Genomic DNA, 16,531 nt, shown 5'->3' on the forward strand with positions numbered 1-16,531 from the left:
ATAAGGACTGGCGAATATTGCGATCTAATGAAAAAACCAAACCCCAAAACTCAAAATTGCGCTCTAGCGCTATTTTTGAATAAAACACTGAAAAAACGGCTCCTAGGAAGAAAACACAGACAAAATTGCTTGTAACTTCCGGTAAGAATGTCGGAGAGACATGAAACAAAAACCTCTATGTAGGTCTCGCTTAGACCTACATTTCATAGATTGACAACCCCCAACAAAAATCAACAGGAAGTTTGCAATCCCCCCTTCAAAACAAAAGTTTTGTAAAAACCGGTCACCTTTCTTCAAACATTATCTCCTCTGAGCGCGTTTGTTGTTTTGGCTTCAAACTCGCACAGGAGAGATTGAACCCTTCTGATTAAAAGTATTGAACAGAGTTTTGATAAGTTCTCAGGTTTTGATTTTACGTGCCTTCAAAGAACCCCTGTGCAAAGTCTCCTAAAAAATGTCATTTTGGCCTCTTTGAGCTGTTATTTGACCCCCTTAAAATGCTTCTCAACTCACCAAACTTGACACACACATCAGGTCTGGCAAAAATTGCGATCTGATGAAAAAAACCTAACCTCGAAACTCAAAATTGCGCTCTACCGCCCCGCTAGGAATACAACACGGACAAACTGCTCCTAGGAAGAAAACAGACAAAACTGCTTGTAACTTCCGGTAGGAATGTCAGAGAGACATGAAACAAAAAACACTATGTAGGTCTCACTTAGACCTACATTTGAACAATTAACATACTTTAGCAAAAATCAACAGGAAATTTGATATTTTCACTTTAATACAACAACTGCATTACTTTCACAATGCATTAGAGTCTCAAAATAGTGGCTCCAAGGCGTCTTCTAACGCTTATCCGGCCGTGGGTCTCGGGGGCAGCAGCCAAAGGCGGACCCGACCAACGCTGCTTGCAGCTTTAATTTAATTTGGCCCTTGAGGCAATATCAAATTAACATTAGAGCTGGCCCGCCCGGTAACACCACATTCACCGCTAATACTCATACTTGCCAACCCTCCCGATTTTCCCGGGAGACTCCCGAAGTTAAGAGCCCTTTGCGAAAATCTCCCTGGGCAACCATTCTCCCGATTTCCACCCGGACAACAATATTGAGAGCGTGCCTTAAAGGCACTGCCTTTAGCGTCCTCTACAGCAGTGGTCCCCAACCACCGTATGAATAACATTTTTTATTCATTTTAAGAACAAAAAACAAAACAAATTAAAGCTGCAAGCAGCGTTGGCCGGGTCCGCCTTTGGCTGCTGCCCCCGAGACCCACGGCCGGATAAGCGTTAGAAGACGCCTTGGAGCCACTATTTTTAGAATCTAATGCATTGTGAAAGTAATGCAGTTGTTCTATTGAAGTGAAAATATCAAACTTCCTGTTGATTTTTGCTAAAGTATGTTCATTATTAAAATGTAGGTCTAAGTGAGACCTACATAGTATTTTTTGTTTCATGTCTCTCTGACATTCCTACCGGAAGTTACAAGCAGTTTTGTCTGTGTTTTCTTCCTATGAGTAGTTTGTCCGTGTTGTATTCCTAGGGGGGCGGTAGAGCGCAATTTTGAGTTTTGAGGTTAGGTTTTACCATCATATCGTAATTTTTGTCAGACCTGATGTGTGTGTCAAGTTTGGTGAGTTTAGAAGCATTTTAAGGGGGTCAAATAACAGCTCAAAGAGGCAAAAATGACATTTTTTAGGAGACTTTGCATAGGGGTTCTTTGAAGGCGCGTAAAATCAAAACCTGAGAACTTATCAAAACTCTGTTCAATACTTTTAATCAGAAGGGTTCAATCTCTCCTGTGCGAGTTTGAAGCCAAAACAACAAACGCACTCAGAGGAGATAATGTTTGAAGAAAGGTGACCGGTTTTTACAAAACTTTTGTTTTGAAGGGGGGATTGCAAACTTCCTGTTGATTTTTGTTGGGGGTTGTCAATCTATGAAATGTAGGCCTAAGCGAGACCTACATAGAGGTTTTTGTTTCATGTCTCTCCGACATTCTTACCGGAAGTTACAAGCAATTTTGTCTGTGTTTTCTTCCTAGGAGCAGCTTTTTCAGTGTTTTATTCAAAAATTACCGGAAGTTACAAGCAATTTTGTCTATGTTTTCTTCCTAGGAGCAGTTTTTTCAGTGTTTTATTCAAAAATAGCGCTAGAGCGCAATTTTGAATTTTGGGGTTTGGTTTTTTCATTAGATCGCAATATTCGCCAGTCCTTATGTGTGCGCCAAGTTTGGTGACTTTTGAAGCATTTTAAAGGGGTCAAATTACAGCGCGAAGAAGCAAAAATTGCATTTTTTGCGCAAATTTTATTTTGAAGGGGTTTTTGCCAACTTCCTGTAGATTTTTGCTGAAAGAAGTGAGTGTATGAAAATTGGGTCTAAGTCAGACCTACATAGGAGTTTTTGTTTCATGTCGCTATGACATTCCTAACAGAAGTTACATGCAGTTTTGTCTGTAATTTTTTCCTAGGGGGCGCTAGAGCGCAATTTTCATTTTGGGGGATTGGTTGCTTAATATGTTGGGAAGGTTTGCTATACCGACATGTGTGTCAAATTTGGTGAGTTTTGAAGCATGTTAAGGGGGTCAAATTACAGCGCGTAGATGCGGAATAATAATAAAACCTTACAGTTTCAATAGGGTCCTTGGCCCTTGGCAAAGGACCCTATTGAAAATGTAAGGTTTTATTATTATTCTTTCTTTCTTTCTTTATTCCGCACCTATGCGCTGTAATTTGACCCCCTTAACATGCTTCAAAACTCACCAAATTTGACACACATGTCGGTGTGGCAAACCTTCCCAACTTATTAAGCAACCAAACCCCAAAAAATCAAAATTGCGCGCTAGCGCCCCCTAGGGAAAAAAAAACCCAGACTGCTTGTAACTTCTGTTAGGAATGTCTTAGAGACATGAAACGAAAACCCGACTTAGACCTAAATTTCATAATTGTATCTTCTAGGGCAAAAATCAACAACAATTTTGCAAAAACCCATTCAAAGCAAAATTTTCGCAAAAAATGCAATTTTTGCTTCTTGAGCTGTAATTTGACCCCTTTAAAATGCTTCAAAACTCACCAAACTTGGCACACACATCAGGACTGGCAAAAATTGCGATCTAATGAAAAAAACAAATCCCAATACTCAAAATTTTGCTCAAGCGCAATTTTTGAAGAAAACACAGCAAAAACTGCTCCTAGGAAGAAAACACAGACAAAACTGCTTGTAACTTCCGGTAGGAATGTCGGAGAGACCTGAAACCTCTATGTAGGTCTCACTTAGACCTACATGTAGATGATTGACATCCCTCGGCAAAAATCAACAGGAAGTTAAAAATTACCCTTTCAAAATAAAAGTTTTGTAAAAACCCGTCACCTTTCTTCAAACCTTATCTCCTCTGAGCGCGTTTGTCGTTTCGGCTTCAAACTCGCACAGGAGAGTGTTTGAACCCTTCTGATTAAAAGTCATTCACAGAGTTTTGATTACTGCTACGGTTTTGATTTTACGCGCCTTCAAAGAACCTCTACGCAAAGTCTCCTAAAAAATGTCATTTTTGCTACTTTTAGCTGTAATTTGACCCCCTTAAAATGCTTCAAAGTGCAAGTTAAAGCTCTACTATGCCAAGCAAAAGCTATTTATCAACAACATCCAGGAACGCCAATCTGTAATTTGACCCCCTTAACATGCTTCAAAACTCACCAAATTTTACACACACATCAGGACTGGCAAAAATTGCCATCCAATAAACAACCAACCCCCAAAAGTCAAAATTGCGCTCTAGCGCCCCTTAGGAAAAAACGCTGACAAAACGGCTTGTAACTTCTGTTAGGAATGTCGTAGATACATTAAACAAATTCCCCTATGTAGGTCTGACTTAGACTAGGGCTTGAGAAGCGGCGGCAGCAACCAAAGGCGGACCCGACCAACGCTGCTTTTTTATAAAATAAATGATAAATGGGTTGTACTTGTATTGCGCTTTTCTACCTTCAAGGTACTCAAAGCGCTTTGACACTACTTCCACATTTACCCATTCACACACACATTCACACACTGATGGAGGGAGCTGCCATGCAAGGCACTAACCAGCACCCATCAGGAGCAAGGGTGAAGTGTCTTGCTCAAGGACACAACAGACGTGACGAGGTTGGTACTAGGTGGGGATTGAACCAGGGACCCCTCGGTTTGCACACTGCGCCACGCCGTCCCGATCAATCAACGTAAAAAACACAATATACACTTACAATTAGAGCACCAACCACAAAAACCTCAATTTTTCATGACAAAAACGTCCCTTTTTCATGAAAAAGGAAAAAAAACCAATTTGCGCTATTTTCGTAAACTTTATTAAGTATTTCTAAGATATTTTTGCACCCTCATTTTAAAGGTTTATTGTTAAGTTAACAATTGTGTTCACATTGTTTTTCCACGCTTGTGTTGACATTTCCTGTCTGCCTTCATAGCCGAGGGGATCGAACATAAATGCATGCGAGCCTTGTTTTGAAACAATAAAGTCAGTGCAGAAATAGTCTTTTAAGTAGAACGTGCCACTAACTGCTGGTCCACAAGCACCCGGCATCAGTCGAAGCGCTGGTTCCTGCTGTGCGCCGGCCTCCGGTCTTGCAGGTACATGTTGACGTAGGAGGTGATGAGGTCGTCCATCTTGTAGCCCTGCAAAGCCGGGTGTGTCAGGTGACAGCTGCCAATCACGCCGGCCGCCCGCAAGAACTCACCAGCGAGGTTTCGCACAGGAACTTGCTGCCCTTCACCAGGCTGCCGATGGTCATGTGGAAGTAGGTGCTGCCGCTGCACCAGTTGGCGATGCGGGTGAACGGGTGGTTGGCGAGCACTTCCTGTCGGGCGACACAAGACAAGTGAAGGAGTCCTGCACGCTCATTTTAGGACTTTGTAGTCAGTTTCTTTGAATAAAAGTCTAAACTGTCAGGAGCAGGGGTCTCAAACTCACTTTACTTGGAAGTGTTTACCTTGGAATTTTTTTTTCACGCTGAATAAGTTATGCAACGTTTGATCTGTATCTTGGACCTAAGATATGTGATAAAAAATGTCAAAAAAAAATTCTGTTTGTTAAAAATTCAGTGTTAAAAAAAGGTCAGTGTATAGAAATGCGGTGTAGAAATATCAGTGTATAAAAATTCCCTGTAAAATAGTCATTGTTAAAAAAAATTGAGTGGAAAAAAATGCAGTGTAAAGAAAAATTCTGCATGAAAAACTGTCGGCGTACAAAAATTCTGTGTAAAAAAAATATGCATAAAAATTCAGTGCAAAAAAATGCAGTGTAAAGAAAAATTCAGAGTAAAAAAAAATAGTGTATAAAAATTTAGTGTAAAATAGTCAGTTAAAAAAATTCAGTGCAAAAAAATTGTGTATAAAAATTCTGTGTAAATTAGTCAGTGAAGAAATATTCAGTGTTAAAAAAATATGGTGGAAAGAAAAATTCCGTGCGGAAAAATTCAGCATGACAAAAAATGTCAGCGTATAAAAATTCAGTGTAAAATAGTCAGTGAAGAAATATTCAGTGTTAAAAAAATTTGGTGTAAAGAAATCAGTGTTAAAAAAATTTGGTGTAAAGAAAAATTCCGTGCAAAGAAATTCAGCTTGAAAAAATGTCAGCGTATAAAAATTCAGTGTCAAAACAATTATTAAAAAATTCAGTGCAAAAAAATGCAGTGTAAAGAAAAATTCAGTGTTAAATTCGGTGTAAAGAAAAATTCGGCATAAAAAAATGTCAGCGTATAAAAATTCAGTGTAAAAAAAAAATCTAACAAAAACAATTCAGTGTAAAATAGTCAATGAAGAAATATTTAGTGTTAAAATAATTCAGCGTAAAAAAAAGTCAGTGGAAAAAAAATATGTATAAAAATTCAGTGTAAAATAGTCTGTAAAGAAATATTTAGTTTTAAAATAATTTTGCGCAAAAAAAATTCAGTGTAAAGAAAAATTCAGTGCAGAAAAATTCAGTGTAAAATAAAATACCAGTGTATAAAAAATTCAGTGTAAAAAAAAAAAATTCAGTGCAGAAAAAAAAATCAGCATAAAAAAATGTCAGCGTATAAAAATTCAGTGTAAAAAAAAGTATGTATAAAAAATTCGGTGTAAAATAGTCAGTGAAGAAATATTCAGTGTTAGAAAAATTCTGCGCCAAAAAATTAAGTGCAAAAAAATCCAGTGTAAAATAAAAATTACAGTGTATAAAAAAAATCAATGTAAAAAAAAAAATCAGTGCAGAAAAATTCAGCATAAAAAAAATTTCAGTGTAAAATAAAATATCAGTGTATAAAAAATTCAGTGTAAAAAAAAAATTCAGTGCAGAAAAATTCTGCATAAAAAAATGTCAGCGTATAAAAATTCAGTGTAAAAAAAATTATGTATAAAAAAATTCATAGTAAAATAGTCAGTGTTAGGAAAATTTAGCGTATAAAAATTCAGTGTTAAAAAGAAAAATGTATAAAAATTCAGTGTAAAATAGTCAGTTAAGAAATATTCAGTGTTAAAAAATAATTCTGCCCCAAAAAAAATTCAGTGCAGAAAAATCCAGTGTAAAATAAAAATACCAGTGTATTAAAAAAAAATCAATGTAAAGAAAAAATCAGTGCAGAAAAATTCAGCATAAAAAAAATTCAGTTTATAAAAAAATCAGTGTAGAAATATTCCGTGTAAAATAAATTCAGCACAGAAAAATTCAGTGTAAAATAAAATAACATCAATATTAATAGTTTTAACCAACCTTAGTTTTAGGATGGATGATCGTCAGTCCTTGTTTGCTGATGGCGATCCGCACAATGTCTGGGAAGTTCTGCTCCGACGTTTGCTGAAACCCAGAGAAGGCGTGGTCATGGCGGTCAGAGAAGGCGTGGTCATAGCGGTCAGAGAAGGCGTGGTCATAGCGGTCAGAGAAGGCGTGGTCATAGCGGTCAGAGAAGGCGTGGTCATGGCGGTCAGAGAAGGCGTGGTCATAGCGGTCAGAGAAGGCGTGGTCATGGCGGTCAGAGAAGGCGTGGTCATGGCGGTCAGAGAAGGCGTGGTCATGGCGGTCAGAGAAGAGGTAGGTCATGGCGGTCAGAGAAGGCGTGGTCATGGCGGTCAGAGAAGGCGTGGTCATGGCGGTCAGAGAAGGCGTAGGTCATGACGGTCAGAGAAGGCGTAGGTCATGGCGGTCAGAGAAGGTGTGGTCATGGCGGTCAGAGAAGGCGTGGTCATGGCGGTCAGAGAAGGTGTGGTCATGGCGGTCAGAGAAGGCGTAGGTCATGGCGGTCAGAGAAGGTGTGGTCATGGGGGTCAGAGAAGGCGTAGGTCATGACGGTCAGAGAAGGCGTGGTCATGGCGGTCAGAGAAGGCGTGGTCATGGCGGTCAGAGAAGGCGTAGGTCATGGCGGTCAGAGAAGGCGTGGTCATGGCGGTCAGAGAAGGCGTAGGTCATGACGGTCAGAGAAGGCGTAGGTCATGGCGGTCAGAGAAGGTGTGGTCATGGCGGTCAGAGAAGGTGTGGTCATGGCGGTCAGAGAAGGCGTGGTCATGGCGGTCAGAGAAGGCGTAGGTCATGGCGGTCAGAGAAGGCGTAGGTCATGGCGGTCAGAGAAGGCGTGGTCATGGCGGTCAGAGAAGGCGTAGGTCATGGCGGTCAGAGAAGGTGTGGTCATGGCGGTCAGAGAAGGTGTGGTCATGGCGGTCAGAGAAGGTGTGATCATGGCGGTCAGAGAAGGCGTGGTCATGGCGGTCAGAGAAGGCGTGGTCATGGCGGTCAGAGAAGGCGTGGTCATGGCGGTCAGAGAAGGCGTGGTCATGGCGGTCAGAGAAGGCGTAGGTCATGGCGGTCAGAGAAGGCGTAGGTCATGGCGGTCAGAGAAGGCGTAGGTCATGGCGGTCAGAGAAGGTGTGGTCATGGCGGTCAGAGAAGGTGTAGGTCATGGCGGTCAGAGAAGGCGTGGTCATGGCGGTCAGAGAAGGCGTGGTCATGGCGGTCAGAGAAGGTGTGGTCATGGCGGTCAGAGAAGGCGTGGTCATGGCGGTCAGAGAAGGCGTAGGTCATGGCGGTCAGAGAAGGCGTAGGTCATGGCGGTCAGAGAAGGCGTAGGTCATGGCGGTCAGAGAAGGTGTGGTCATGGCGGTCAGAGAAGGTGTAGGTCATGGCGGTCAGAGAAGGCGTGGTCATGGCGGTCAGAGAAGGCGTAGGTCATGGCGGTCAGAGAAGGCGTAGGTCATGGCGGTCAGAGAAGGCGTGGTCATGGCGGTCAGAGAAGGCGTAGGTCATGGCGGTCAGAGAAGGCGTGGTCATGGCGGTCAGAGAAGGCGTGGTCATGGCGGTCAGAGAAGGCGTAGGTCATGGCGGTCAGAGAAGGCGTAGGTCATGGCGGTCAGAGAAGGCGTAGGTCATGGCGGTCAGAGAAGGCGTAGGTCATTGCGGTCAGAGAAGGTGTGGTCATGGCGGTCAGAGAAGGCGTGGTCATGGCGGTCAGAGAAGGTGTGGTCATGGCGGTCAGAGAAGGCGTAGGTCATGGCGGTCAGAGAAGGTGTGGTCATGGCGGTCAGAGTCAGAGAAGGTGTGGTCATGGCGGTCAGAGAAGGCATAGGTCATGGCGGTCAGAGAAGGCGTGGTCATGGCGGTCAGAGAAGGCGTAGGTCATGGCGGTCAGAGAAGGCGTGGTCATGGCGGTCAGAGAAGGCGTAGGTCATGGCGGTCAGAGAAGGCGTGGTCATGGCGGTCAGAGAAGGCGTAGGTCATGGCGGTCAGAGAAGGCGTAGGTCATGGCGGTCAGAGAAGGCGTGGTCATGGCGGTCAGAGAAGGCGTAGGTCATGGCGGTCAGAGAAGGTGTGGTCATGGCGGTCAGAGTCAGAGAAGGCGTGGTCATGGCGGTCAGAGAAGGCGTAGGTCATGGCGGTCAGAGAAGGTGTGGTCATGGCGGTCAGAGTCAGAGAAGGTGTGGTCATGGCGGTCAGAGAAGGCATAGGTCATGGCGGTCAGAGAAGGCGTGGTCATGGCGGTCAGAGAAGGCGTAGGTCATGGCGGTCAGAAAAGGCGTGGTCATGGCGGTCAGAGAAGGCGTAGGTCATGGCGGTCAGAGAAGGCGTGGTCATGGCGGTCAGAGAAGGCGTAGGTCATGGCGGTCAGAGAAGGCGTGGTCATGGCGGTCAGAGAAGGCGTGGTCATGGCGGTCAGAGAAGGCATAGGTCATGGCGGTCAGAGAAGGCGTGGTCATGGCGGTCAGAGAAGGCGTAGGTCATGGCGGTCAGAGAAGGCGTGGTCATGGCGGTCAGAGAAGGCGTAGGTCATGGCGGTCAGAGAAGGCGTGGTCATGGCGGTCAGAGAAGGCGTAGGTCATGGCGGTCAGAGAAGGCGTAGGTCATGGCGGTCAGAGAAGGCGTGGTCATGGCGGTCAGAGAAGGCGTGGTCATGGCGGTCAGAGAAGGCGTGGTCATGGCGGTCAGAGAAGGCGTAGGTCATGGCGGTCAGAGAAGGCGTAGGTCATGGCGGTCAGAGAAGGCGTTGGTCATGGCGGTCAGAGAAGGCGTGGTCATGGCGGTCAGAGAAGGCGTAGGTCATGGCGGTCAGAGAAGGCGTAGGTCATGGCGGTCAGAGAAGGCGTGGTCATGGCGGTCAGACAAGGCGTGGTCATGGCGGTCAGAGAAGGCGTGGTCATGGCGGTCAGAGAAGGCGTAGGTCATGGCGGTCAGAGAAGGCGTGGTCATGGCGGTCAGAGAAAGCGTAGGTCATGGCGGTCAGAGAAGGCGTGGTCATGGCGGTCAGAGAAGGCGTGGTCATGGCGGTCAGAGAAGGTGTGATCATGGCGGTCAGAGAAGGCGTGGTCATGGCGGTCAGAGAAGGCGTAGGTCATGGCGGTCAGAGAAGGCGTGGTCATGGCGGTCAGAGAAGGTGTGGTCATGGCGGTCAGAGAAGGCGTGGTCATAGCGGTCAGAGAAGGCGTAGGTCATGGCGGTCAGACAAGGCGTGGTCATGGCGGTCAGAGAAGGCGTGGTCATGGCGGTCAGAGAAGGCGTGGTCATGGCGGTCAGAGAAGGCGTAGGTCATGGCGGTCAGAGAAGGCGTAGGTCATGGCGGTCAGAGAAGGCGTGGTCATGGCGGTCAGAGAAGGCGTGGTCATGGCGGTCAGAGAAGGCGTAGGTCATGGCGGTCAGAGAAGGCGTGGTCATGGCGGTCAGAGAAAGCGTAGGTCATGGCGGTCAGAGAAGGCGTGGTCATGGCGGTCAGAGAAGGCGTGGTCATGGCGGTCAGAGAAGGCGTGATCATGGCGGTCAGAGAAGGCGTGGTCATGGCGGTCAGAGAAGGCGTAGGTCATGGCGGTCAGAGAAGGCGTGGTCATGGCGGTCAGAGAAGGCGTGGTCATGGCGGTCAGAGAAGGCGTGGTCATGGCGGTCAGAGAAGGCGTGGTCATGGCGGTCAGAGAAGGCGTGGTCATGGCGGTCAGAGAAGGTGTGGTCATGGCGGTCAGAGAAGGCGTGGTCATGGCGGTCAGAGAAGGTGTGATCATGGCGGTCAGAGAAGGCGTGGTCATGGCGGTCAGAGAAGGCGTAGGTCATGGCGGTCAGAGAAGGCGTGGTCATGGCGGTCAGAGAAGGTGTGGTCATGGCGGTCAGAGAAGGCGTGGTCATGGCGGTCAGAGAAGGTGTGGTCATGGCGGTCAGAGAAGGCGTAGGTCATGGCGGTCAGAGAAGGCGTGGTCATGGCGGTCAGAGAAGGCGTAGGTCATGGCGGTCAGAGAAGGCGTGGTCATGGCGGTCAGAGAAGGTGTGGTCATGGCGGTCAGAGAAGGTGTGGTCATGGCGGTCAGAGAAGGCGTAGGTCATGGCGGTCAGAGAAGGCGTGGTCATGGCGGTCAGAGAAGGCGTAGGTCATGGCGGTCAGAGAAGGCGTGGTCATGGCGGTCAGAGAAGGCGTAGGTCATGGCGGTCAGAGAAGGCGTGGTCATGGCGGTCAGAGAAGGCGTGGTCATGGCGGTCAGAGAAGGCGTAGGTCATGGCGGTCAGAGAAGGCGTAGGTCATGGCGGTCAGAGAAGGCGTAGGTCATGGCGGTCAGAGAAGGCGTAGGTCATGGCGGTCAGAGAAGGCGTAGGTCATTGCGGTCAGAAAAGGCGTGGTCATGGCGATCAGAGAAGGCGTGGTCATGGCGGTCAGAGAAGGCGTAGGTCATGGCGGTCAGAGAAGGCGTAGGTCATGGCGGTCAGAGAAGGCGTGGTCATGGCGGTCAGAGAAGGCGTGGTCATGGCGGTCAGAGAAGGCGTGGTCATGGCGGTCAGAGAAGGTGTGGTCATGGCGGTCAGAGAAGGCGTGGTCATGGCGGTCAGAGAAGGCGTAGGTCATGGCGGTCAGAGAAGGTGTGGTCATGGCGGTCAGAGAAGGCGTAGGTCATGGCGGTCAGAGAAGGCGTGGTCATGGCGGTCAGAGAAGGCGTGGTCATGGCGGTCAGAGAAGGTGTGGTCATGGTGGTCAGAGAAGGCGTAGGTCATGGCGGTCAGAGAAGGTGTAGGTCATGGCGGTCAGAGAAGGCGTAGGTCATGGCGGTCAGAGAAGGCGTGGTCATGGCGGTCAGAGAAGGTGTGGTCATGGCGGTCAGAGAAGGCGTGGTCATGGCAGTCAGAGAAGGCGTGGTCATGGCGGTCAGAGAAGGCGTAGGTCATGGCGGTCAGAGAAGGCGTGGTCATTGCGGTCAGAAAAGGCGTGGTCATGGCGATCAGAGAAGGCGTGGACATGGCGGTCAGAGAAGGTGTGGTCATGGCGGTCAGAGAAGGCGTGGCCATGGCGGTCAGAGAAGGTGTGGTCATGGCGGTCAGAGAAGGCGTGGTCATGGCGGTCAGAGAAGGCGTAGGTCATGGCGGTCAGAGAAGGTGTGGTCATGGCGGTCAGAGAAGGCGTAGGTCATGGCGGTCAGAGAAGGTGTGGTCATGGCGGTCAGAGAAGGCGTGGTCATGGCGGTCAGAGAAGGCGTGGTCATGGCGGTCAGAGAAGGCGTAGGTCATGGCGGTCAGAGAAGGCGTGGTCATGGCGGTCAGAGAAGGCGTAGGTCATGGCGGTCAGAGAAGGCGTGGTCATGGCGGTCAGAGAAGGCGTGGTCATGGCGGTCAGAGAAGGTGTGGTCATGGCGGTCAGAGAAGGCGTGGTCATGGCGGTCAGAAAAGGCGTGGTCATGGCGGTCAGAGAAGGTGTGGTCATGTCGGTCAGAGAAGGCGTGGTCATGGCGGTCAGAGAAGGCGTAGGTCATGGCGGTCAGAGAAGGCGTGGTCATGGCGGTCAGAGAAGGCGTGGTCATGGCGGTCAGAGAAGGTGTGGTCATGTCGGTCAGAGAAGGCGTGGTCATGGCGGTCAGAGAAGGCGTAGGTCATGGCGGTCAGAGAAGGCGTAGGTCATGGCGGTCAGAAAAGGCGTGGTCATGGCGGTCAGAGAAGGTGTGGTCATGGCGGTCAGAGAAGGTGTGGTCATGGCGGTCAGAGAAGGCGTGGTCATGGCGGTCAGAGAAGGCGTAGGTCATGGCGGTCAGAAAAGGCGTGGTCATGGCGGTCAGAGAAGGTGTGGTCATGTCGGTCAGAGAAGGCGTGGTCATGGCGGTCAGAGAAGGCGTGGTCATGGCGGTCAGAGAAGGTGTGGTCATGGCGGTCAGAGAAGGCGTGGTCATGGCGGTCAGAGAAGGCGTGGTCATGGCGGTCAGAGAAGGCGTGGTCATGGCGGTCAGAGAAGGTGTGGTCATGTCGGTCAGAGAAGGCGTGGTCATGGCGGTCAGAGAAGGCGTAGGTCATGGCGGTCAGAGAAGGCGTGGTCATGGCGGTCAGAGAAGGTGTGGTCATGGCGGTCAGAGAAGGCGTGGTCATGGCGGTCAGAGAAGGCGTGGTCATGGCGGTCAGAGAAGGCGTGGTCATGGCGGTCACCAGGTAGCAAACGGCGGCGGACACTCACCTTCACCTCGAAGAAGGCACAGCCAAAGGTCTGCCAGCGACACACCACCTTCAGGAAGGCCACCTTGGCGTCCTCCACACTCATCTCTGCCTGCTTGTTGTAAGTCGCCACCACGCCCTGCAGATCACACACACACAACATCCATGGGTCAAGCAGGACATGATGACCACCAGGAGAAACACCCATACCGTTCCTTCAGGGCCGATACAGATTATTTGGAGTCAACTGATATCGATCTTTTATTGTTTTTAACTCATTTTGTAGGTGCAGATCTCAGTAATATTTTAGTACTTAATACATGCTAACGTTAGCAGGCTAGTATTTTAAACACATTTTTCAGAATAATATATCAATGTACTTAGCATGCTAGCATCGGCAGGCTGGATATTTTAGCAAATCCAGCAGGTATACTCATCAGCGTCAAATGTTTTGTGACTTGGCAAATTCTACCTGTTAGCATGTTAACACTAGTATGCTATCTTTGATTGTTCTTAACTAATTTTGTAGGTACAGACTTCAATCATATTTTAGCACTTAATACTTGCTAACGTTAGCAGGTTAGTATTCTAAACACATTTTTCAGGTAAACACCTCGGAATAATATATTTAAGTACTTAGCATTTTAGCATGCTAGCATTGGCAGGCTAGATATTTTAGCTAATCTAGCAGGTGTACACCTCAGCATCAAATGTTTTGTTACTTTACAAATTATACCTGTTAGCATGTTTACGCTAGTATGCTATCTTTTATTGCTTTTTTAACTCAGTCGTATTTTAGTACTTAACACATGCTAACGTTAGCAGGCTTGTATTTTGATCACATTTTTCAGGTCGATATCTCAAAGTAATATATTTATGTACTTGACGCATGTTACAGTTAGCATTTTAGCAGGCTAGATATTTTAGCAAATCTAGCAGGTATACTCAGCGTCAAATGTTTTGTGACTTGACAAATTCTACCTGTTAGCATGTTAACGTTAGTATGCTATCTTTCATTGTTTTTAACTAATTTTGTAGGTACAGACCTCAGTAATATTTTAGTACTTAATACATGCTAATGTTAGCGGGCTAGTATTTTAAACACATTTTTCAGGGATACGCCTCAGAGTAATATATCAATGTACTTAGCATGCTAGCATCGGCAGGCTGGATATTTTAGCAAATCTAGCAGGTATACTCATCAGCGTCAAATGTTTTGTGACTTGGCAAATTCTACCTGTTAGCATGTTAAAACTAGTATGCTATCTTTGATTGTTCTTAACTAATTTTGTAGGTACAGACTTCAATCATATTTTAGCACCTAATACTTGCTAACGTTAGCAGGCTAGTATTTTAAACACATTTTTCAGGTAAACACCTCAGAATAATATATTTAAGGACTTTGCATTTTAGCCTGCTAGCATTGGCAGGCTAGATATTTTAGCTAATCTAGCAGGTGTACACCTCAGCATCAAATGTTTTGTTACTTGACAAATTATACCTGTTAGCATGTTTACGCTAGTATGCTATCTTTTATTGCTTTTTTAACTCAGTCGTATTTTAGTACTTAACACATGCTAACGTTAGCAGGCTAGTATTTTGATCACATTTTTCAGGTCGATATCTCAAAGTAATATATTTATGTACTTGACGCATGTTACAGTTAGCATTTTAGCAGGCTAGATATTTTAGCAAATCTAGCAGGTATACTCAGCGTCAAATATTTTGTGACTTGACAAATTCTACCTGTTAGCATGTTAACGTTAGTATGCTATCTTTCATTGTTTTTAACTAATTTTGTAGGTACAGACCTCAGTAATATTTTAGTACTTAATACATGCTAATGTTAGCGGGCTAGTATTTTAAACACATTTTTCAGGGATACGCCTCAGAGTAATATATCAATGTACTTAGCATGCTAGCATCGGCAGGCTGGATATTTTAGCAAATCCAGCAGGTATACTCATCAGCGTCAAATGTTTTGTGACTTGGCAAATTCTACCTGTTAGCATGTTAACACTAGTATGCTATCTTTGATTATTCTTAACTAATTTTGTAGGTACAGACTTCAATCATATTTTAGCACTTAATACTTGCTAACGTTAGCAGGCTAGTATTTTAAAAACATTTTTCAGGTCAACACCTCAGAATAATATATTTAAGGACTTTGCATTTTAGCCAGCTAGCATTGGCAGGCTAGATATTTTAACTAATCTGGCAGGTGTACACCTCAGCATCAAATGTTTTGTTACTTGACAAATTATACCTGTTAGCATGTTAACGCTAGTATGCTATCTTTTATTGCTTTTTTAACTCAGTCGTATTTTAGTACTTAATACATGCTAACGTTAGCAGGCTAGTATTTCGATCACATTTTTCAGGTCGATACCTCAGAGTAATATATTCAAGTACTTGACGCATGTTACAGTTAGCATTTTAGCAGGCTAAATATTTTAGCAAATCTAGCAGGTATACTCGTCAGCGTCAAATGTTTTGTTACTTGACAAATTATACATGTTAGCATGTTAACGTTAGTATGCTATCTTTCATTGTTTTTAACTAATTTTGTAGGTACAGACCTCAGTAATATTTTAGTACTTAATACATGCTAACGTTAGCAGGCTAGTATTTTAAACACATTTTTCAGGCCGACGCCTCAGAGTAATATATCAATGTACTTAGCATGCTAGCATCGGCAGGCTGGATATTTTAGCAAATCCAGCAGGTATACTTATCAGCGTCAAATGTTTTGTGACTTGGCAAATTCTACCTGTTAGCATGTTAACACTAGTATGCTATCTTTGATTGTTCTTAACTAATTTTGTAGGTACAGACTTCAATCATATTTTAGCACTTAATACATGCTAACGTTAGCAGGCCAGTATTTTAAACACCTTTTTCAGGTAAACACCTCAGAATAATATATTTAAGGACTTTGCATTTTAGCCTGCTAGCATTGGCAGGCTAGATATTTTAACTAATCTGGCAGGTGTACACCTCAGCATCAAATGTTTTGTTACTTGACAAATTATACCTGTTAGCATGTTAACGCTAGTATGCTATCTTTTATTGCTTTTTCAATTCAGTCGTATTTTAGTACTTAATACATGCTAACGTTAGCAGGCTAGTATTTCGATCACATTTTTCAGGTCGATACCTCAAAGTAATATATTTAAGTACTTGACGCATGTTACAGTTAGCATTTTAGTAGGCTAGATATTTTAGCAAATCTAGCAGGTATACTCATCAGCGTCAAATGTTTTGTTACTTGACAAATTATACATGTTAGCATGTTAACGTTAGTATGCTATCTTTCATTGTTTTTAACTAATTTTGTAGGTACAGACCTCAGTAATATTTTAGTACTTAATACATGCTAATGTTAGCGGGCTAGTATTTTAAACACATTTTTCAGGGATACGCCTCAGAGTAATATATCAATGTACTTAGCATGCTAGCATCGGCAGGCTGGATATTTTAGCAAATCTAGCAGGTATACTCATCAGCGTCAAATGTTTTGTGACTTGGCAAATTCTACCTGTTAGCATGTTAACACTAGTATGCTATCTTTGATTGTTCTTAACTAATTTTGTAGGTACAGACTTCAATCATATTTTAGCACTTAATACATGCT

The 16,531-nt window shown here is 45.2% G+C and overlaps 1 protein-coding gene across 1 annotated transcript in view; it reads right to left on the reverse strand.

Moving 5' to 3' along the window:
* Nucleotides 1–4,319: 4,319 nt before the first annotated feature.
* LOC133543895 (unconventional myosin-VIIb) overlaps nucleotides 4,320–16,531 on the reverse strand; it is a 105,590-nt gene continuing 93,378 nt past the window's right edge. The window contains exons 45-48 of the mRNA XM_061888783.1: nucleotides 12,920–13,036; nucleotides 6,742–6,825; nucleotides 4,730–4,849; nucleotides 4,320–4,667 (exon numbers count right to left, since the gene is read on the reverse strand). Of these exons, the coding sequence (XP_061744767.1) occupies nucleotides 4,575–4,667; nucleotides 4,730–4,849; nucleotides 6,742–6,825; nucleotides 12,920–13,036 (414 nt within the window). The 3' untranslated portion in view covers nucleotides 4,320–4,574. The remainder of the gene's footprint in view (nucleotides 4,668–4,729; nucleotides 4,850–6,741; nucleotides 6,826–12,919; nucleotides 13,037–16,531) is intronic.

This window comes from Nerophis ophidion, linkage group LG26 (genome assembly GCF_033978795.1).
Source record: "Nerophis ophidion isolate RoL-2023_Sa linkage group LG26, RoL_Noph_v1.0, whole genome shotgun sequence".
Lineage (NCBI taxonomy): Eukaryota > Metazoa > Chordata > Actinopteri > Syngnathiformes > Syngnathidae > Nerophis > Nerophis ophidion.